General features: G+C 38.5%; 1 protein-coding gene across 3 annotated transcripts in view; it reads left to right on the plus strand.

Annotated features, from left to right (window-relative positions):
- The window catches only part of RIPOR2 (RHO family interacting cell polarization regulator 2), a 129,919-nt gene that overhangs the window by 46,276 nt on the left and 59,316 nt on the right, over positions 1–24,327 (plus strand). For all 3 annotated transcript variants that reach the window (XM_069095040.1, XM_069095042.1, XM_069095041.1), the window contains exons 2-6: positions 14,406–14,532; positions 16,463–16,618; positions 20,361–20,439; positions 22,570–22,593; positions 23,263–23,316. In XM_069095040.1, coding sequence (XP_068951141.1) covers positions 14,406–14,532; positions 16,463–16,618; positions 20,361–20,439; positions 22,570–22,593; positions 23,263–23,316 — 440 coding nt within the window. The remainder of the gene's footprint in view (positions 1–14,405; positions 14,533–16,462; positions 16,619–20,360; positions 20,440–22,569; positions 22,594–23,262; positions 23,317–24,327) is intronic.

Genomic DNA, 24,327 nt, shown 5'->3' on the forward strand with positions numbered 1-24,327 from the left:
CATATTTGCCACAACCCAACTGATCTACCATTTTTTACTTAGCTTCTCTATTACTTATATGTCTATCTGCCCAACCAAATCTACATTAATCCAGTTTGGTTTTCAGGAAGCCCAAATGAAAACCATTGACCATGCCACAAACTAGGGCATAGACATACAACTTTCACTTAAAGTACTTAAAGCACCAATGCTTTAATTTGAAATGCATTCCTATTATTTATAGGGCTCAATTCCCTTTTGCCTTCATCTAACTGATTAATAAACACTGGAGAGATGAAATTATGGAAAGGGGATTGGATCCCATTGTATATACTTAGATCTCTCTATCCATTTATTCTGGAATCTCATGGCTATTTGCTCACTACTTACAAAGCAGGAGGCAGCTCATTCTAATAAAAATAGTTCCAGAAAGGAGCTTATAAATGTGGTTATTTCAGCAGAATACAAAACAGCAACAAAATAGAAGATAGCAATATTTGCTTAATACTTTATTCATGGGAATCAGTAGCTAGAAAGCAACCAGACCTGGCCCAAAGGGAGAGTCAGTCTAAATACATGAGCAACCCCAAGAAGTGTGCTTGACCTAGCACAGCAATAGTTTCATACAGAATCCAATCCAACAAACATTTATTATAAAATACTTTCCATGTTTGAAGCACCATGCACAACCCTGGGGAATACAAAGACAAAGCAGAAAAATACTCCTGCCCTCAAGAGGCTTACAGTTTTCTTATGTCTTTTTAATAGATGATTTTTTTTTTCCATTTTGGACTAGTGGCATCAGTCAGGCCAGTGGGCTCTTATATACCAATGCCTGGATTACTTTTATTTCTAAAAGCTCTCTCCACCTGGATGGATGTTTTCCAGGTCCACCACCCTATTGTTTCAGACATCTTTGACTTTTCCCTCAGGTGCAGAATTGCACTTTTTTTTGACAGTTTGTAGCTGTTGTTGGTTTTGTGTTAATGTGAAGTTTGTAGCTATCCACACAAGGGACAGTTTCAACCCTTAAGGAAGGACTAGGGGTGTTCTATACATTCTGCTAACATACTCAAAAAGAGACAATGGCAGCACAACTTTGGGCTCCTCTTTCCCCTCTGTCATTAACTAGCTATGTGACCTTGTACAAATCACTTACCTCATTTTTGTGTGTTCCTTCACCTATTAAATGGGGGTGATATAATTAACAATTGTTTTGTGTGGTTAGAAGGTCAAAGTATTTTTATTTCCTCCTCAAGCACAAAAGGATGGATTGTCTCTGTAGGGGAAACAACAATAAATGGTTTATAGTCTCATAAATTTAGATCTAGAGGGGACTTCAGAGGTCATCCAGTCCAGACTACTCTGTTATGATATAGATGAGAAGACTGGAGCCAAGAGGAGAGTGACTTGGCTACAGTGTGACCCATTGAATTGACTGATTCAAAACAAACTGTAATCATTACATTGGTTGTTGTTCAGATATTGAGTTGTGTCTGACTCTTCATAACCTCATGGGCCATACTGTCCTTGGACTATTCTTGGCAAAGATACTCTAGTGGTTTGCCATTTCCTTCTCCAGTGGATTAAGGCAAATAGTGGTTAAGTGACTTGCCCAGGGACACACAACTAAGTATCTGAGGCTGGATTTGAACTCAGGTCTTCCTGACTCCAGACTCAACATGCTATCTATCCACTGTACCACCTAGCCATCCCTATGCTATCACATTGGTGGCGTTGTTCAGTTGTTTCAGTCATATCTGACTATGACTACATTTGGGTTTTCTTGGCAAAGATACTATAGTGGTTTACCATTCCTTCTCCAGCTCATTTTAAAGATGAAGAACTGAGGCATACAGGGTTAAGTAACTTGCCCAGGGTCACATAGCTAGTGAGTATCTGAGGCCACATTTTAACTGGGGAAGATGAGTCTTCCTGATTCTAAGCCCAGTGCTCTATCCTCTGTGGCACCTGGCTGTCCCTGGTATGTCAAATACTTTAAATATAATATCTCATTTGAGTCTTATAATAGCCATAGAAAACAGGAACCCCAAGTATCATTCCCATTGTAAAGATGAGGAAACCAAGGCGCAGAAAACTTAAACATAGCTTATCAATTGTCATTCTTTAGTAAGGAATAGAGGCTGAACTACTACCTTAGAGTAAGCCACCTGAGGGGTTGTTTAGTGACAGTACACATTTTCCAAACCTTTCCTTCATTTCCTCCACTTTTATCACTCCCTTTATCTTTTTTTCCCCTCTTCTTTTTGCCTCCCTAATCTTAGGTCTGCTGGTTAACACCCAAAGGCATCCACCTACTTTTAATTCTGTAGACAATAGAATACTTTCTACCTGCAGAACATAATAGGACTTGGGAAGATGGATAGAAATCCACCCAAGATGGAACAGCTTACAGTTTACTAGGGGAGGTTAAAATATGACTCAATAGCTAATATACTCAATGTGATGGGTCAATTTAGCAGTGTTATAAGCCTCCAAAAGAGGAAAAATCTCTCCCTACTGGTTAATCAGAAAAGGAACAAAAGACTTTAGAGTCCATGGGTACCCTATTTGAAGCCATGTCTAACCTCTTCATTTTACAAATGAGGAAACAGAAGTAGAGAGGTAGACTTCTGCAGAGCCAAGACTCCAGGCCAAGCCTTCTGATTCCCAGTCTGTTGCATTTTCCACTACCCCATGAGAGTGACATTTGATCCAGGCCTCTAACTAGGATTGGGAATTTTATTAATCAGGGCTGGGGGAAGGGTATTTCAGGCAAAGAGAGCAATAGTGTGAACAAATATACAGAAGGAAGACATAGCAGTATATGTCATAGAGGGAGTAGTTAAATTTGGCTTAAGGAAAAGTTGTGTGTAAAAGGGGTGATGGGAGATGAGACTGGTAGGTTGGAGCCAGACTACAGAGACATTCAGTGCTGGGTTTGGAAAGGGTACAAAAGCAAAGTAACTTATGTCTTGTTCCTTCATCTCCTTATAAGAGAGGGAAATCTTGGGATGACTATATATGCATATCATAACTGTTTTAGCTTTAGTTCTGGGGACTATTTGGCCTCCCTGAGCTTTCCTGTGGCCCATATCCCAAAGCAGAGGCACCCAGGGCAATTACTCAGATTACTGGCAACTGTTTTGCATGTCTATTGGGAAATTAATATAGTTTTTCAATATGTTAAACAGCAGGCTTGCACTACGTTAACTTGTTATATAATACTCTCGGTACTGCTCCTCTGTTTGACTCTGAAATTCAAGCCAAAGGCTGACCACTGTATACCTCATTTTCCTCACTTTAGGAAATGGGCACGATCAGGTGGTATGACTCTGGACTTGGAAGCAAAATATAGAGAGAACTGTCTTTGAATCCTGGCTCTGACATGTACTAGCTACGTGGCCTTAGGAAGGTTATTTCAGCCATTTAAGCTTTAGGGTCCTCATCCTTACAGGGAGACAATAACTCCTCTTCTATCTACCTCTCAGGATGGGTATGAGGAAAGCATACTATAAAGCCTAAGTCGTACTTAATAAAGTGTTATATAAATGTGAACTATTGCCATTTCTTTCATCATTATTATTCAAGGAGCCATTGATATGATTTAATCAGATTATTACTTTTAGAAATCCATTTTTGTTGATATCTTTGATTTGTTACCTAGATTTCCCCACCAAAAAAAAAGCCACCCTTTATAATAAAGAATAAAAAAGAAAGGGAAAAAATCAGGAATATTAACTCACACATGAGAAAAGGTGGATCCCACATGCAGTGTTCCATCCTAGGAAGCTAGCAGCACAGTGGATACCTCATAGGACTATGATACCTCATAGAGCACCAGAAGTGGAGTCAGGAGAACCTGAGATCAAATCTAGACCTAAGACACATACTAGCTGGGTGACCCTGGACAAGTCATTTAACCCCGACTGCCTCCAAAAAAAAAGTTAAAAAAAAGTTACCTCATAGGGCTGTTGGATTCTCAGATGACATAATGCATGATTGTGAGATGGAACTACTATACACATGAAAGAGCTCTTATGTCCTATAGGGCCATGGTGCTATCATTTATGTGGTTCTCTGAAAATTTTTCTTTAGTACTATTCAATTGCCTTAACCAAGATGCTACACCATAGTGTAAAACTTGGTTAGTAAATAATATTGATAACTAATATGGATAAGTAAAAAATCAGGAAAATGTTGATACCAAATACTCTGCCTTGATAAGGAAGGATGGCATCAAGCACTTTTTAAGTGATTTCTGTGTGCCAGGTACCAAGCTAAGTGCTGGACATAATAAAGAAAGGCATAAGCAATTCTTGCCCTCAGGAAGCTTTTACTTATTTATTTATTTATTTTTGCTTTTTGGAGGGGGAAAGGCAGGGCATTTGGGGTTAAGTGACTTGCCCAAGGTCACACAGCGAGTAAGTGTTAAGTGTCTGAGGCCAGATTTGAACTCAGGTCCTTCTGACTCCAGGGCCGGTAGTCTGTTCACTGCACCACCTAGCTGCCCCAAGGAGTTTATATTCTTATGGGGGAAGATAACATGCAAACAGCTCTGTACAAATAAGATACATACAGGATAAAACAGTATATGTGTACATATGTGTCGATATGTATATGTATGTAGGAAATATATATTTTTTACATATGGAAAATTTGTATGTCAGGGAAAAATATATATTAGGAAAAAAAGAAGTTAACTTAAGATATATATACATATGTAGAAAAGATTAGTCAACCGTTCTGTAATAGGTACCCTACCACCATGTAATAAGCAAGCATCTATTTTAGGCCTCATGTTAAACAAACACTACCATCCAGACAGTAGCAGGCTCCTCACATCTAAGCCCTGATAGGATAGCTATTTTAGTGAATTATACTTTATTGTCCATGATGTGGGGAAGAGAAAAGACAACTACAGTTTTCAGAAAAGCTAAACAAAGCAGAGAAAACTCTTCAGACATGAAGAAATTCAACTTTCACTTTTTATCAGTCTTCTGCATTTCAGCTAAGGGAAAGGATAAAGCAATACAGATTGCAAAGTGGCAAAGTCCAGAAGTCAGGAAGAGCTGAGTTCAGATTTTGTCTCTGACACTGACTAGCTGTGTGACCCTGGACAAGTCCCTTAACCTATGGCTTTCCTCAGCTTCCTCATCTGTAAAAATGGGGATAATAATAGCCCCTACTTCCCAGGGTTGTTGTGGGGATCCAATGAGATAATATTTGTAAAACATTTTGTATACCTTAAAGCACAATAGAAATAATAGCTGTTATTATTAAAGTATAAAACATTCCCAGGTGGCTTTTGATTATTTCCTTTTTTCCCCGTCAAACAAACTTGGGATAGAATAGTACTTCCTGTCATCAGAAGAGGAAAGATTGTGTTGGAAACTCATGAAGTAGTGAAATGATAATTATGAAATAATGGTTTTACAATATCTGCCTGTTTCATTTCATCACAACTGTTACCCAAAAGTTGCTGGTGGGCTTATTTAACTAACATTTGGGACTATCTTCGGAGCTTTGCCATAGGGATAACAAACTGCTTTCATGCCATGAGGCTCCTATGGATGTCATTCTTGTAGTTATTCAGTCATGTCCAACTCTTCATGACCCCATTTGGGGTTTTCTTGGCAAAGATACTGGTGTGGTTTGCCATTTCCTATTCCAGCTCATTTTACAGGTGAGGAACTGAGGCAAACAGAGGTTAAGTGACTTGCCCAGGGTATTACAGCTACCAAGTATTTGAGGTTGGATTTGAACTCAAATCTTCCTGACTCCAAACTCTATGCTCTATCTGATGCACTACCAAAAAAGAACATCAGTCAGATATCTACTATATGCAAAGCACTGTCCCAGGCACAAAAACAACAAAAAAAGGGAACAGTTCTTGCCTTCAAGGGGTTTATAGTCTACTGAGGGGACATGTACACAAGGTAAGTAAATAGAACATAGTATGAGGAGGGAAGAGCATTCATTACCAAATGAGAAGATCAGAAAAAGTTTCATGAAGAAAATGATAGATGAATTTAGGTTTGAATAAAAAAGAGAATTTTGAGAATTGAAGATTGAGAATTTAATAAGCACTTATTATATCCTAGGCCCTGTGTTAAGCACCGAGGATATTAAATAAAAGCAAGTAAGACAATCCCTGCCTCCAAGAAGCTTGCATTCTAATTAAGGAAGGCTGCCCTTGAGGAATGGGGCAGCTGGGTGTGTAGTCCTGCCCCTGTGCAGTGCTAGAGTACCAGGTGCTAATGCAATGGAGAGAGCACTACAACAATCCGGATATTTACTAGCTGTGTGACCCTGGACAAGCCACTTAACCATTATTTGATTCCATTGATCATCTATAAAATGGGTACTCACTGGAGAAGGAAATGGCAAACCACTCCTGTATCTGTCTAGAAAACCCTATGAACTTGTCCATGGGGTCTTGAGCCAGACACAGTTGAACAACAGCTCTCTTGAGGAAGGGTAAAGGTGGGGACTTCGGTAGCAGGATATAGAGATGACTGGGAAGTGCTCTGGAGGCTTGATTCCTGGTGAGACAAGGGGTGAGAGTATAGTATCTCCAGTCTGGAGCCTGAGTTCCTGTGGGGCTAGAGTCAGCGAGGAGAGATGAGGCGGACATGCAGGATGAGGAAGGAGGACCTGCATGAATGTGGCAAGTCGGGATATGAACCAGTAAGTCTGAGAAAGCTGATAGGCCAATTTGGCTGGAATATAGAGAATTCATAAAGGGAAACAATATGAAATAAGGCTGTGAAGTTAAGCTGAAGCCAGATTATGGAGAGCCTGTGAAGCTTATGTTCTTGGCAGTTAAAAAAAAAAAGGAAAACATAGGAAGTTTAAGATAGAGAAGAGTGTATAAAGGCAAAATCTTATCATAAACAACAGTCCCTAGAATGTACTTATTTCTTCTACCTCCTATGAAGCAGATACCAAACTTTTTGGTCTCAGGACACCTGTGCATTTTTTTAAAATTTATTTTAACCATTCAGGGTTAAGTGACTTTCCCAGGGTCACACAGCTACAAAGTGTCTGAGGTCAGATTTGAACTCAGGTCCTGCTGACTCCAGGGCTGGTGCTACACTACGTGGCTGCTCCTACCCCTATGCATTCTTTTTTTTTTTTTTGCTTTTTGGAGGGAGAAGGCAGGACAATTGGGGTTAAGTGACTTGCCCAAGGTCACACGGCTAGTAAGTGTTAAGTGTCTGAGGCCTAATTTGAACTCAGGTCCTCCTGACTCCAAGGCTAGTGCTCTATTCACTGTACCACCTAGCTGCCCCTCCCTATGCATTCTTAAAAATTATTGAGAAAAAGACTCATGATGGAAAATGCTAACCACATCCAGAGAAACAACTATGGAGTCTGAATGCAGATCGAAGCATACTATTTTCTCTTTTGTTGTTGTTTTCTGTTTTTTGTTTCTCATGGTTTTTCCTTTTGTTCTGCTTCTTCTTTCACTACATGACTAATGTGGAAATTTTAAAAAAAGATTGTCAAAAGAATTAACACTTTCTAGAATTAATTCATAAGAATTTTGCTTATCTCTTTAATCCTAAATACTTAAATGTAATTGTGTTGCAACTAGTACATAATTCCTTTTGGTAGTTGATAAATGGAGCAAGAGTAAAAAAATTATCCAGGACTGCCCCCACAAAGTTGTATCTATCAATATTTATGGTATTAGAAATTAAAGTATCTTGGTATTGTTATGAAAATAGTATAGACCCCCTGAAAGAGTGTAGAGGCTGACACCTACTTTAAGAACCTCCTGGGAGACTCTCCTGATCCTCCATTTTTCTGTGCTCTTTCCCTCCTCGAATTGCATCATAAATACTTTCCTGCTTACCTTTGTTTTTTTTTTACCTTTACCTACACTTACCTGTGTTAGAGGTCTCATTAAGAGTCTGAGTTGCAGAGTGGATAAAGGGTCTTGAAGCCCCAAAGACCCTGTGACTTAGAGACTTTGGGCCAGTCTCTTCCCTGCCCTGCCCCAGCCTACTATTCTCCAAATCTCTGAATTACAGACTTTAGTCTTCCTCCGAAGAGGGAGTTTCCATATCAGCTAAATTTAAGATTTGCTGGACAAATGCATCTCCAGGCCACACCAGAATCACTTAAAATACTAACAGTTGCTACCCTATTTAGTTATTCATCAGTATCAATGAATGGAGTTTCCCACACTGATAAAATGCATAAAAAAGTCATAAAGTGGATGTAAATAGGGGGTGGGGAGGAGAGGGGGTCTGTTGTAGTGACCCAAAGGCTTTTGAATTCAGTGGCCTGGGTTCTAGTTTTGCCTCTTGCCACTTGAACAACCTTGGTCAATTCCTTTCTCTTGAGAGTCCTTTTTCTTTATAAATAAAAAATAGTACTTGCAGTACCCTGTCTACCTACCTTGAGCAGCCAGGTGGCACAGTGGTTAGAGCATCCGGCCTGGAGTCAAGAAGACTTAGACACTTACTAGTTGGGTAAGTCGCTTAACCCTATTTGCCTCAGTTTCCTCATCTGTAAAAAGATCTGGAAAAGGAAATGGCCTACCACTCCAGTATCTTTGCAAAGAAAATCACAAATGGGGTCACAAAGAGTCAGACATGAATGAACAACAATGGTCTATCTCTCTGGGTTGTTGTGAGATGAAATGAGCTAAAGGTATAAGGACTTTAGGAACCTAAAAGCCATATACACTTCAGTTATCTTTATTCAAATGGAACATTCCTTGAAGAGGGTCTTAATAGCCACTGCTTGTTTTTGATACTGGTCTGAAGTGGCCTATCAATAATCAGTTAATCAACTGGCATTTTAAAATTTCCTATTGAAAAGCAGTTGGAGTTGCAAGTGTAGAGGTCAATTGAGAGGTAGGGAAAGGATAGGTAGATTTGAAAAATCATCAACATAGAGATGGTAATAAAATCCTTGGGACCTGTTAAGATCACCAAGTGTGGTAGTACAGAGGTGAGCCCAGGACAAAGCCCTGTGGGGTTCCTACTGTTAAAGGGCCTGACCTAGTTTCCGAAGGGGAGACTGAGGATGAGTGGTTTGATGGGAGAAGAATAAGGAAAGAGTGGTGTCCAGGTAACTTAGAGAAAATAGAGTATCAAGGAGAAGAGGTTGGTGTATATATAGTATCAAAAGCTACAGAGAGGTCAGGAAGAATGAGGATGGAGAAAAAGTCATTGGATTTAGCAATTAATTGATCATTCTAATCCAAACGCCATCCAAAGAACCAAGTAGATTCTAGTATTTCAAACATTTCTAGGTTTTTGGAAATTCCACATTAGTTTTCTCAGTGCTCAGAAGACATGAAGCAAGCAATTGTTGCAGAAATATGAAGTTATTGAGCTGGAAACATTTTCTGGACCTTTGATAAGGTGAAAATCAAATATATTTGTTACAGGTTATTATGAACAATCTGCTGTTTTCAGTATTGTTGTTCCCCGTTCCCAATTGTATAATATTTGGTGAGCTGGAGTCTTACATACTAAGTGTGATTTTTAAAAATACAATTCTGCTGCTAAGGTTTTATAGATTAAGGTAAGGAAGAATATTAGTGCCTTCTCCATCCTAAATTATGTAGATATATAAGATGTCCTAAAAGGTTTCATGTAGTTTTAAGCTATTAATACTTTAAAGCCACATTAAAATTTGGGGGACATTTTCTCCATGTATGTGATATATTTCTCTGTTTTATGTAAGTTACTTGAAGAAAAAAATGTTTTGTCTTTGTATCACCAGCATCTTTTACATTGGTTTCCACATAGAGCTTACTATATATATGCTGGACTAGATTGGATACCCTCAATGTTTAAAAGGGTTTTTTCCCCATAATTGTTAAAATGGAATTTTGTTTAAATGAATACATTGATAGAATTCATACTCGTATTCTTTTTTTTTTTATTCTTTAGTTTTTTGGAGGAGGAAGGCAGGGCAATTGGGTTTAAATGACTTGCCCAAGGTCACAGGCTAGTAAGTGTTAAGTGTCTGGGTTTGGATTTGAACTCAGGTCCTCCTGACTCCAGGGTCAGTGCTCTACTCACTGTGCCACCTAGTCAACCCCATATCCCTACTCTTGAAAGACTGAGTGGCTTCATGTAGATGGTAGCTGTTTTTCTGTCATTTTCTTGTCCTGTCCAACTCTTTGTGACCCTGTGGCCCATATTGTCCATGGGGTTTTCTTGGCAAAGATACTGGAGTAGGTTGCTATTTCCTTCTTCAGTGGATTAAGGCAGACAGGGTTAAGTGACTTACCAGGGTCATGCAGCTACTAAGTGTCTAAGATCAGATTTGAACTCAGATCTTCCTGACTCCAGGCCCAGCACTCTATCCACTGAGCCATTTGGCTGTCCCTTCATACCCTTAGAGGTAGTCAATTAACTCCTGAGCCTCAGTTTCCTCATCTCACTGTCAGTGCTCCTGCAGGTGGTACCTGAAATCTTTACCCCGGTTCCCAACAAAATATTTTTCTCATAGCTTTTACCTTTTTGCCACCCCCACCCCGTCAATTCTACTATAGAAGATTCATTTCTATAAGCTAAAACTTCCTCCTCCTAGAAATTCTCTGTTGGAAATGTAAGATTCAACTCAAGCACCATCTTCTGTGGGAGACCTTCCCTGGTCTCTCCACTCCAGCAGCAAATGCCTTCCTCTCTGCTTCTCTCTGCTTTGCAACAGATAATTCGTTTGTACATGTTATCTCCCACATTAGAATGTAAACTCCTTAAGAGCAGGGACTACCTTTACTGTTAATGCTTAGCATTGTACCTAGGATCTAGTAAACCTGTGAATTCTTGCTGATCAATTAACCTATTAAGTCACTTTCTTAATACTTTACTTTATCGAATCACCTTTGATTCGGGAAGAGGAGCCTGGGAAAGGCCCCTCCCTCTCTTGGAGCTGAAGCTGTGCTGTGCTCTGCTAATTGAGGCTCTGTTGGGGCTTTTTAAGTCCAGAGACAGTCCAAGGACAGCAAAAACTTATCCTTTCTTACTGCATGATTTTGGGGTGCTGCTTGATGTGAGTAAAAAAGTAAAAATAAAAAATTAAGAGCTCTGAAATGATTAAGGAATGAAAAAATTCTCTTCCATCATTCTCTCCCAATTCCTCACTACCCTATCTCCTACCACCATTCCCCACCACCACCACCATTCAACCCAAACTTCCTTACTCTTTTCCGTTTCTTCTGCAATTTAGTGATAGTTTTTTTGTGGTACAGTTTGGTTTCTGTGACTACAATGAGAATTAAGGTTTGTTTTCTTACGGTGGTTGGGATGCTTAAGGTGGGGAGGAATCACTAGATCCTTCTTAGTTATACTATTTATTTAATTGCATTTCATCTATTCTAGAGTGAGAATGAAAACATAATTATATTTTAATATTATAACCATCCATTTTACTTTCAAATGTTTAATTTCTGTTAAGCATAAACATTTAACTAAGCTTTGAAGATATTATTGAATTAATTTTTCTAAAAGTTGAGTTTCAAACAGTTTTGGAATGAATATTTCCCTTTTTAGTGAGTTTTACTTCAAAGAATCACAGAATTTCAGAGCTGGAAGGGATTTTAGATACTATCTAATACCCCTTACCAAAAATTCTCTGTACAATATACCCACATTCCTAACAATTGGTCATCTAGCCTTTGCTTGAAAGATTTCTAGTGGAGGGTAAATTACTACCTTCTGAGGCATCATCCAATTCAATTTTTTGATAGCTCTATTAGGAAATTTCTCCTTCTATCTAGCCAAAATGTGCCTCTTTACAACTTCCATTTTCTCTTAGTTTTATATTCTGGAGCCAACCAGAACAAATGGAATCCTTCTTCCATTTAACAGCTTTTTAAAAACTTAGAGATAGCTATCATATCTCCTGTAAATTTTCTCTAGGCTAAACATTTCAAGTTCCTTTAACAGATACTTCTAATAATAGATTCTTTTTCAATTCCTTATAGGACATGATCTCTAAGCAGACAGAGCCTTCATCTTCTATTATCTGAGTATTTAATGATTATTATATAATATTAAACCTTCTGTCTTACTAAAAAAATATTACAATATACTGGTACAAAGTAGATATTTGAAACTCCAAGTAAAAATTACTAGTCTTAACTATTTTAAAAATTGTAAGTCATCTGTTAGCAAATTGTGTTCATGATATGATAGGTCTTTTAAGTAAGAATTAGTAAAAAAAAAAATTTAATTGACTTTAGTGCCCAAGAGGTACTGAATGAAGAATTACTGAAACTGATTTTTAATATAGCTATTATAAAATATAAGCTATAGTTAAATGCTTTATATTTGCCTGTGGTATAAAGTCCCATGGATGTCAAGTAGGACTGTACCGTGTATAAAAGGATGTTGTAAAGGAGGGCATTCATTTCTCATGAGTGTATTGTGAATGTCCACATATGCAAAGAAGGCCCAAATCTATTACTTATGTGGCCATAAAACCTCAAAACTAGAAGAAATCGCAGAGCTTATCTAAGTTGAACCTTCTCTGGTCTCTATTTTAAGATGTCCCAAGATGAGGAGGAGAATGTTCTGTCTTGAGAGTCAGTTCCACGTTGGAGTTGTTCAATTTGTTGGAATTTTTTTTCTCAAAGTCAACCTGTGAAACTTCTACCTAGATTATTTCTACCTGGGCCAATGAAGTAAAAAATTATAATATGCCTTCAACGTTCCAAAACAGCCATGCCTTTGGTTATCTACTTCTCATATTCTTTGTGTTTTAATGTTCAGTCATGTCCGACTCTCAGTGAATCCATTTGGGGTTTTCTTGGCAAAGATTTTACAGTGGTCTGCCGTTTCCTTCTCTGCCTCATTTTACAGATAAAGAAACTGAGGCAAACAGGGTTAATTAACTTGCCCAAGGTCACGCAACTTCTAAGTGTCTGAAGCCCAATTTGAACTAAGGAAGGTGAGTCTTACAGGCTCCAGGCCCATCACTTTATCCATTGTGCCACTTGGGTGCTTTTCTTCTGTTCTTTAGACAATCAAAAACTTACACGATTCATGAGAAATTCTCATCCTTGTTTCTAGAGATGGAGATGGGAGATACAGAGTATCAACTAAATTCTCTTTGTGGCAGATATCATATCTAGAAGCTAGGAATGTATCATTTTCTCTAACCAAACTTAACAACAATAATAACAATTAGAAACAATAATAACAATTATATGGTGCTTTAAGGTTTGCAAAGTACATTATGAATATCTCATTTGATTCTCACAAGTCATTTTTCAGTCATGTCTGACTCTCTGTGACTCCATTCAGGGTTTTCTTGGCAGAGATACTGTAGTGTTTTGCCATTTCCTTCTCTAACCCATTTTATAGATGAGGAAACCAAGGCAAACAAGGTTAAGGGAATTGCCCAGGGTCACACAGCTAGTAAGTGAGGCCGTATTTAAACTCAGGAAGATGATACTTCCTTACTCCAGGCCCAGCATTCTCTCCACTGCACCACCTATCTGCCCCACAAACTGGGCTGCCCACCTTCAAATCTTCACCTAGGTAACAACTGACCTAACATTGCTATCACTCACCATTCACCATTTCTAGATAAAGTGACAACAATGATAATTTTATGGGACCCACTTGTGTTCCCATGGCTAAATATGGGACCAAGAGGTAGGGAAAAGAATTATCTACTATTATATTGCCAGTTTATAGGTCTGCTATTGAAAAGATTGTTCAGGAGTCAATCTGACTTTGAATCTTAGACCTACCAGTGGTGATTTTTCACTGAAGAAAAGCAGTGAACTGAAATAGCTGTTCCCTTCTGTCCTCCCCTTTCTTCATAGTTCTTATCAAACTACTGAGATTATTACCTTTTTTGTGAGAACATTCCCTTCCCTCCCCATCCACACACCCACTACTACTGTCTTTCTGGCCAGCCTATCTGGATTGCTTGTAAAACTTGGAAATTTTAGAACATGGAGTTTGGGGTTAGTTTTATTCCTTTTAAAATGAAGAAAAAAAAACCTAATGTTATAGCCATCATTTTACAGCATAGGATTCAATTTAAAATTTTACATTAGTTTCACCTTTTCTGTCTGAATTTATATTATAAATCTGCCTTTGTTTTTGTTTGTTCTTACTGGATATGAATATTTCAAAATTTTAATTCTGCAGAATGTAGAGTTTAGCCTTATGAAAGTAACTACTGAAGAAAACTTGAAATGACTAGTTTTGACATATTTAGATTTATATTTTTGTAAATCAATATTAATAGTTTTTCACTTATCTGAGAGGTGAATACTTGGTTTTAAAAGGACTTTGTCATATAGGAAAAAAAGGAGTGTTTAACATTTAATGATCTCATGACTCATGTCTTGTGGCATTGTTACCCATTTTATCATTTTTGACAAGCTTTGTGTATTTTGTCTGTGTTTGCCACTAACCTTCTTTTTATCTTTACAGGAATTTCAACCAGACTCCCGGAAATCATGTTGGTAGGATCTCAGTCATTCTCCCCAGGAGGGCCCAATGGGATTATTAGAAGCCAGTCCTTTGCTGGTTTCAGTGGTCTTCAAGAAAGGCGATCCAGGCAAGTATCACACAGTCATCTTGGGGATGCTTGCAACCTGAGAATGAAAGTAAACCCTGGGGTTTTGCTTTCTCCTTTTGAGTAAAGGGCTCTGCTTCTCTGGTTAAGGACATAGACCAAACACTGTTGTTTCTTATTAAGTAATTTGGGTTTCTCCAGCAAAGAAGATTTTTCTGAAAGTTTAGGGTAAACTAGTGATGTGTAGAGTTAATTTTTATTTTGAAAACTGTCTGCAGATGCAACACATTTTCTCAGTGGGCATATAGAATTCAGAGGCTATGAGTGACATATTATTACATTATGCTAGGGACTAAGACTATGCCCCTGGCAGACTGGCTTTGGGAGAACAGATGTCATCTTCAGGACCCATTGAGAGAAACTGGGGGATGGGGGTGACTCTACTTCCCTTAGAGATTTAACCTGATCTAAAACTGATCTTGCAGAGATTCAGATTCTGCTCTGAGATAGGACTTTTTAAAATTTACCATGAAAATATAGGGCAGCAAATAAGCAAAATGCCATAAAACTTGTCGAGCTTTTTCCAAAAATGTGAGATCATAAGATCATAGATTTAGAACTGGAACAATCTTGTACAACATTTTACAGATGAGGAAACTGAAGAGCAAAGAGTTTGACTTGCTCAGAGTCCCACAGATAGCAAGTGCCAGGTTTGGGATTCAAACCAGCACTGGGAGTTGAACAAGACTCTGGAACTCCAAATCCAGGATCATTCTTTCTCTTCAATCCCACTGCCCTCCAGAAGTCCCATCTCAGCCCTGTGATAGAGTATTGCCCACATTTGCCTCATGGTTGTACACTTTGCACAGCCTTTCCTCTTACTTGGCCCAGTCTATGATCACAAAATCGTAGAATCATAGATGGCATTGCTGTTGTTGAGTTATTTCAGTCCTGTCCAATTCTGCACAACCCAATTTAGGGTTTTCTTGGCAAAGATACTGGAGTGGTTTGCCATTTCTTTCTCCAGCTCACTTTACAGGTAAGGAAACTGAGGCAAACAGGATTAAGTGAGTGACTTGCCCAGGATCACACAGCTAGTGTCTGAAGCCAGATTTGAACTCAAGAATATGAGTCTTTCTGATTCCAAGCCCAGTGCTCTACCCACTGTACCACCTAGCTGTTCATACTGATGGTGGTAGACTTGCCAGTGGTATGGTAGGTTATGACTTGCCAGCAGGATATAAAAACACCTGCTAGCTTGCTTGGACCTCTTGGTCACCTGTTCCTAATAACAGGAGACCCAGTAATTTCATCACTTAGCCATACAATTGGCTTAGTTGGTTTTTGTGTAGCCTTCCCTAAACTGATGGCTGAGGTCCATTTGCCTTGGCATCCACTTTGAAGAAACAGCTACTCCTAATGTTACTTTGAAGCATCTTGTGTCCCAGGGAGACCACAAAAATTTTACACTCCCACTCCATAAAACTGCAACATGAGAAAGTTGTCATTGGGGCTGAGGGTGTTTACTTCACTGTAATGTGAGGTAACTGGGAAACTCTGGACTCTGTGCAATAGAGCATGTCCCTGGTTTTCTGAAATACATCTGTTTCATAGGCTTCACCAGGGCTTATCTATTCTTTCCACTTACTTCAAGATCTATCTGCTTTGCCCCTTTGAGGTTCAAAGTGAACAGACATGACTTTCATTTGGAATGTATCACTTAAGTGGGACTGGCCTCTGAGTGTTAGCTAGCTAACCGTTAGTAGAAAAGATCTCAGTGAGTCACAAATCAAATACTATGAGGCTATGGAAGGATGGCTCAAATCTTATGTGTACAAGGAAGCATTTGTCCTCACCTGGAGACAGTGGTCTGAGAAAAGATGATAAGATCCAAAGGTACCTTTTTGGTGAGGTTTTTCCTCTCTCACATATGTATCTGATTGAACACTTTTGACTTTTTTTCATTTTGTAGATGCAATTCCTTCATTGAAAATACTTCAGCACTCAAGAAGCCGCAGGCCAAACTAAAGAAGATGCACAATTTAGGATACAAAAGTAACAGCCCTCCCAAAGAGCCTCAGCCTAAAAGAGTAGAAGAGGTCTACCGATCCCTAAAGAATGGACTTAAGTAAGTCAACACTTTGAACTGAGTTAACCTTGCTTGCTTAAACAGTATCTTTCTCTCTTATCTCTCAGTTTCTTTCCCTGCTTCCTTTTTCTTTCCTTCATTCCTTGCTTTTTCCTTTCCTTCTCTTCCTTCTTCACTGCTTTTTTCCTTTCCTTTCTTTCATCATTCAGAATTTAGACTCTATCCATGCCTTTGAAAACAGCTAATTGGCTAATTTTATAAGGTGTTCTTACAATGTCCAGTGAGTCCTGTATACTGCAGAGGACCAAAAGAAATGTTCCAAACCATTCCTGAAGACTTGAAATAGGTGAGGCTTTCATGGCATGTCATAAATTCATGAGACTGGGATATCAAGGCATTAGTGGAAAGCATGCTCTTAGATTTTGAGTCAGAAGACTTGAATTTGAATCCCAGATTTGTTACTTAATACTTTTGTGACCTTAGGCAAGTCCCTACTTCTCTAGACCTTAGTTTCCTCATCTGTAAAATGGAAAGGTTGGATCATGTGACCTCTAAGGTTCTTTCTAGCTCTGAACTTCAGGACCCTATGATCAGAACCAGATCTAAAGAGATCATTGACTCTTTGAGGTGCTGCACATCAGCTGTCTGCTCATGTCATAAAGAGAGGGTGAAAAGAAAAGAAATCCCACAACATTTTTGTTCTGGTAGTATACAACACTTCACTCTTCTGAATATAGCAATACTTAAAAAAATTCATATCTCTACTTGTTAGTCCAAGAACAGTGAGTACTGAATGCAGCTGAATCTGCAAAAGGATCATAAGCTGAATAAATTTTGCTCCATAAAGAATAGTTATGCGAAGGATAAAAGCAATCTATAAATCAAATTCTGGCTCTGTACCAAGATCACCTCATTGGTTTCCCATAATTGAAGTTTGATGACTTTCAACTTAGTAGGTTTTTGTTTAATCATATACTCCCAGCATCCAAAACATTCTGTCACCTTAAACAGGTTATGAAAGCTAAGAAGTCACACTGGACAAGTGACTTAACACCTCTAATTACATTTGTGTGGTGCTTTGTACTAATAAAGGGTATGACTTCAGTTGCTTCATCTGCAAAATGAGGCCGTTGGATTAGATGATCTTCCAGGTAATTTCCAGAATAAAACTCTGTAGGGACTGTACCTGTGTGTTTTGGGATTTGGAGGGGCGGGGGTGTGGGGGCGTTGGGGAACTGGGGAGGATAGTGTAGAGTCTGTTGCTAGATTTTATTTCCATCAATAATTCTTTGCCACTTTCTAACCCTGACTGTTTTATACAAGCAGTCACACACAAAATGTGATTGTTAGTTGATTATTGTGGAATAAATCCTCTCTATAGATCTCATTGATAGGATACAAGATTTCCCTGGTGTATAACAGGATATTTGTTGTCAGGATTTTAGTATGCTCCATTTGTTTTTCATGAAGTAGTACAATCCAGCTTAAAGATTCTGTGGGTTCTACCTTCACAACATTGCTTACACTTTCCCATCCCTCCATTTATACCCACTAGCCCCAGTGAGGAGCTTCATTAGCTCAAACTATTGCATCATATGATACTATTGCAATACATTGCTGGTTGGTGTCCCTGCCTTAAGTCTCTCCCCCCTCTGATTTATCTTCCACTCCATGACCAAAGAAACCTTCCTAAAGTATAGGTCTGATCATGTCATCCCCTCTGTTCAATGAATGCCAGTGGCTTCCTACTTCTTCCATGATCAACTATAAAATCCTATGTTTATCTTTTAAAGCTATTTATAACCTGGTTCCTTCTTTTTAAACATATTTTAATTTTCCCCAATTACTTGTAAAAACAACTTTTACATTCATTTTTTAAAAGTTTTGAGTTCCAAATTTGTTCCCCCCGCTTCTCCCCTCCCTGAGACAGTAAGTTATCTGATAAAGATTATACATGTGCAATCATGTATATTTCCATATTAGTCATTTTGTGGAAGAAATAAATAAAGGAAAAGAATAGAAAAGAAAAGAAAGGAAAAATAGTATGCTTTAGTCTGTATTCAGACAATATCAGTTCTTTCTCTGGAGATGGATAAGATTTTTTCATCATGAGTTCTTTGGATTTTCTTGGATCATTGTATAGAATAGCTAAGTCATTCACAGTGGATCATTGTACAATATTGCTGTTGCTGTGTACAATGTTCTCCTAATTCTGCTCACTTCACTTTGCATCAGTTCATGTAAGTCTTTCCATCTCTCCTTGATACCTTTTTCCGTGTCAGTTGTTTTTGCTGTGAGATTACCTCACACTTCTATTTTTGACATTTTTTAAAATATTTTTTGTCTCATGGAATCATTAGCTTTTATCTGGTCTGACTTAATTTTCATTCAGTTTGTTGCTTAGGGCAGTTTTTTTTTCACCTTTTCTGCCAAGCTGTTAATTCCCTTTCCAATTTTTCTTCTACTATAACTTTCATTTCTTTTATAATTTTTCCCTGTAGTATTCTCATTTTATTTATTAAAAAAAAACATTTTAACTCTTTAAGTATTAATCTCTTCTAGGAATCTCAGACATGTACTCAAGTTGTGATTTTCTTTAAGGCTTTGCTTGTATATTTTGTAGTCATTCTCTTCTTCTGGGTTTGTATCTTGAGCATCCTTGTCACCATAATAGCTTTTTATGGAGGGATTCTTTTTAGTTTGCTCATTCAGCCTACTTGCTGATTGGACCTGATGTTAGGGCTGGGCTCCAAGCACTTCTGGAATGAATTGGGCTGACCGTGCTGCTCCTTTCTTGGGATATCAAGTGTTGTGTTATTCCAGGATCCCAGGGTCAATTCAGGCTGGATTTAAAGCTGGAGCTTTAAATGCTCCCCAAGTATTGTGATCTGGGGCAAAATCTGACTGCTGCCACTTTGGTCTGAGTTCTGCAAGTTTCTGACTTAGGTTTAAATCTGAGCAATAGAATACCCTATTTGGTATTCTCTGGGGGCTCAGCCACCAGTAAGCCAGCTGGACAGAACTGCAGGTTCCCCTTTGGTCTGAGATTCCAGCTTTGGTTATTCTACTACATGCTTCATACTGAACTAGAGGATGGAGCTGAGATTCTACTCCACCCCTAAGGTCTGAGCTGCTCAGCTGCCACATTTTTTAATTTGTCTCTGTTACTCTGGAATGCTGTGCCTAGTTACATGTCCTTTTCTCAGCCCCAGATTTGTGACCCAGAACTGGGTAATAAGCAACAGGGTCACCAGTTCACAGCTATTCCTGCTTCTTGCACGTGTTTAAGCCTCTCTCTGCTAGACCTGGGATCTCTTCTTGCCCTGGTGCACAGCCTCTCATTATATTGGGATGCTCTGCAAGGCCTCTCCCCAGAGTCAGCAGACCTTTCTCGCTATCTCCCTATGCCAACCTGAGCTAGAAAAATGACTTGCCATATGATTTTTCCCCCTTGGTTTTCCTGATATGGATTTGTTTTGGTACATTTCCTATATCTGTTTAAAGGAGTTGTGGATAGGGGAGCTCATTATACTTCTTGCTATTCTGCCATATTGGATCCACCTCCCTATCTGTATGATATTAAATGCACCAAGCACTATTGCCCCAGCATTTGTAACAACACAGTAAAAAGATGTGGGTGCCTACATCATCCCTTCCACAAAACAAGACTCCTCTGTGTAATCTCTCTTCAAGGGAAGTTGGAAGAGGTCAGTAGTCATCGCCAGATTTTGTTTGACATAATTCAGAGTTCACAATTACCTTTTTGACCTTCTCTTTGTAGTGAGTATCTGGAGGTTCATCAGACAGAGTTGGACAAGTTGACTGCTCAGTTAAAAGACATGAAAAGAAACTCTCGCCTGGTAGGTACTATCCTGTCACCAATACTCTAACAATCTGTTGGTTTCAATCGCAAAGACAGGAACCTAAGGTTTTAGTGGAAGGTGGGGGTGGGGAGCCAGCTTTTAGGAAAAGCAGATCTAAGTTGTAAATTGCTATCTCCAATCTTTAAGTGTTTTAAAGTTGGTGATACACTGTCTACTAGCTGTAATTGTTTTGGGAAGAGTTTAGGTTCAGAGAAAATCCAAAGTTCAGAAGAAAGAAGAACCAACAGGGGGGAGGGGGAGGATTTGGAGGGGTGGAGGATGTTTTGTGATTACATTCTTGTGTTCCTCTAGCATGTTGACTATACAGGCTAATGCAATTCAAAAATTCTGTCGTTCTTTCCTTGATGGAGGGAACAGAGTGGTGGAGATAGGTGTCAGAGAAGCAGCAGAAGAAAGAAGAGCTGTAGATTGGGACCCATCAGAGAGATACACAAATGCATAGAGTTGAAAAGTTTACAGAGTCTTTGGACATGTCAATTACACACAGAATGCCTATCTATCCCTAAAAAAAAATCACCAGCTTTTTTTTTTACTTTGAAAGATAGCATAATGTAGATGAAAGGGCACTGGATGTGGATCAGGAGAACATGGATTTTAGTCTTGCCTCAGACACTTACAGAATATTTGATTCTGGGCAAATAACTTAACCTCTCTGTGCCTCAGTTTCCTTTTCTGTAAAACAAGAGTTTTGGATTTGATGACTTCAGAAGTCACATCCCAATCTATGATCATATGAGTGCTGCCATTATTTAGTGTGGATGGAAGAGGAGAGGAAGAAAAAAAAGGATTAGGGGGAGAAGTAGTTGGGTTGTTTCTGGTATGGTTTTTGGAAAGAGCCATTGTTCAACCTTACGTAAGTTAAGTGCTTGCATGCTTCTGAGCACATAAAAGCAAAAATGACCCCATTTGGCCGGAGTAATGATGCTCAATACATTTTCATTACAATTGACTTTGAACCTAGTCTGCAATCTCAGCTGATGTTAGTAGGTCAATGTGAGCAACATAAGTGTAAAGTCAGGAAGCAAAATAGGTAACTTTTCACTGCTTTTGTTCTTTTTTTTTTTTTTTTTAAGCAATTGGGGTTAAGTAACTTGCTCAAGGTTACCCGGCCAGTTATTTCTGGGTATGGTGCTGAGTGTCTGAGCCCGGGATTTGATCTCCAGGTCGTCCCAACACTGGAACCGGTGCTCCTACTCGCTGAGCCACCTGGCCACCCCTAAGCAATTGGGGTTAAGTAACTTGCTCAAGGTTACACGGCCAGGTGTTTCTGGGTGGGTGCTAAGCGTCTGAGCCCGGGATTCGATCTCCAGGTCTTCTCAACACTGGAGCCGGTGCTCTTACTTGCTGTGCTACCTGGCCGCCCCGCTTTTGTTAGTTCTATAACCCAAAAGGGCATTGAACATGGGGATATTAGATCTGAATTTGAGTTTTGTGATCTTGGACAAATCACTGTATTCCTCTAGGTTTCAATTTGTTCATCTACAAAATTATGTGTTCGGGTTACATCAGGGCTTCTTAGCCTAGCGTTTGGGGACTGTTTTTTTTTTTTATATTTTGATAAATATATTTCAATACAATTGATTTCCTTTTGGAATTTTGAGAAGGGGTGCATAGGCTTCAAGGCTATCAGAGGGGTCTATAACACAGAAAAGGTGTTATAGAGTAACAAGATTGGTTTTCAGACATTTTTAAAGCCTTGTCAACAAATCTCTTATTAAACATTTTATTTGGATGTAGTGACCATCTTAAGCCCTATGAAAGTACAGGAGAATATATATATATATATATCACTGCTACTCATTCAACTATATCCCCATCACCTCCCTTAACTGACTACCTGTACTTGAATTCACACATCCTTCAAATTAACTATGGAAATCTAAAGTGAAGAGGTAGCATTTCAAAAACTGGTCCTGGTGTTTGCAATAAGTCCCAATGGCTCTTAGAAGACACTCACCCACTTTTTACAGCAGGGAGAGTATCAGATGGAGCTGATTGTTACGACCTAAGAGACAGGGTTAAAAATGTAAGCTGGCTTTCTTCAGTAATGTCAATAGCAATTTGGGAGAAGATAAGTTAATTCTTCTGTTCCTTTCTTCATTCTAGGGTGTTCTATATGACCTAGATAAGGTAAGTAACAAATTCTTCCCCTCATTTACTTGGTTGTTATTGATTTGGACAAGGGTAAGAGGATTTACCCTCAGGACTTGTGTGATGACATCTGAAAAACTGATTATTCTTGATTTCCTTGATATAATCTTTCATTTACAGAACCAACCAAGAATTGAATCGCATTTTGTCAATTATACCACCTGTCTCCAGACTCTCAGCTTTAGAATATGTTTGTGAACTTGGTTCTTATTTCTAAAATACCCCAATAGTCTTTCATTTATTGATAAACCATTTAATTTCCCAAGAACTTTGAGTCCCTTAGCCGAAACAGGTGCTCTCTTAAAAAAAATACACAGTAAAGCAGCTTGCATACACCCTAGGAAAATATTATTTCATCTCAAGATTCTCATAAACAGTTTAATTATTTGTCCTACATGTTCAGAGAGAGGGATACAAAAAGTTTAAATAAGTTCATGCCCCAGGAAAAATATGTATTATTATTTAAATCAGCTTCTTGCAAAATTATGTACAAATTGCTGCTATGTATAAGAGCAGGTTCAGTAGAAACAAAGAAGTGTTCAGTGGCCTGTTTTAATGATTGATAGCTGTGTCAGTGCAGAAATGTATCCATTAATTTAAATTAATCTTCAAATGATTATTTTTTCAAACTTTTTTTTTTAATTTTAGCAAATCAAAACAATCGAAAGATACATGAGACGACTGGAGTTTCACATTAGTAAGGTAATTGAAGTTCCTATCATTTTTCTTCTGACTCTACGTTCTTAAGTTACTGATCAATATAGGTCTTCTTGAATTGGGTCTATGGGGAACTCCTTGCAGAAGTGACTCTCGGGCAGGCAGGAAATTAAGGCCCACAGCAGACGAGGGGATGGAAGAAGGAAGATTCAGAATAATTCGGAAAAATGCCTGGTGTTCTTTGTATTAATTCTTCCATCTCATGGAATCTGTCTGCTGTCTCTCTCTTTTCTCTTCTTTACCTTGTGTTTTAATGACACCATACAACAGGGCTTTATCTGTAAATTGTCATCATGCCTACTCCCTAAATAATTGTCTTCCTGTTGTTTCTTCCCTCCCAAAAATGTAGCAGGCCGGAAACCCAACAAGATTTTCCCCATTTTGGTCTCTGCTCCTCTTCCATCTTCATTCTGAGCTGATACAGCAAGAAAAAAACAAAATGTGTTGAATCTAGTCCTTAAAACTCTGTAGGCATCTGTTGATAGTAGAAGTATAATCAGTTCTACATCTCTGTTGGGGAGGAAGTGTTTAAGTACCAGATTACCATCAGTTTAAAAATCATTTTCATTAAACCGGTCGACGAACAAGTCAATAAAAAAAATTTTTTTAATTACAGTACCAGGTATTTATATTGGCAAATTATATACACAGGTTATAACTAAGAAGTGATGAGACTGGTCTTGGGGTGGATGGGATGTTTTGGCCTCATTACTTTTCAATTCTATTGCATACATTTAAGTATCTACACATGCTTGTATAAATCACAGAAATAAATCATATGCACAGAAACATAGCTATGGTAACAGTATGTAAACATTCATTATAAACATAGTTTTAATTACCCAACAAAATGATTTTTATAATCTACCAATACAGAAAATTCATTTTTGTTTATTGAAATAAATTAAAGGTTAGAGATTTTATATCTGAAGTTGCCAGCATCACTTTAAGCTTTTATCCTAGGTCCAATCCACTTCAGGGCACACAAAGCTATGT

Source organism: Petaurus breviceps, unplaced genomic scaffold (assembly GCF_028583685.1).
Source record: "Petaurus breviceps papuanus isolate PSGF00001 unplaced genomic scaffold, PetGlider_PUasm1.0 224, whole genome shotgun sequence".
NCBI classification, from domain to species: domain Eukaryota; kingdom Metazoa; phylum Chordata; class Mammalia; order Diprotodontia; family Petauridae; genus Petaurus; species Petaurus breviceps.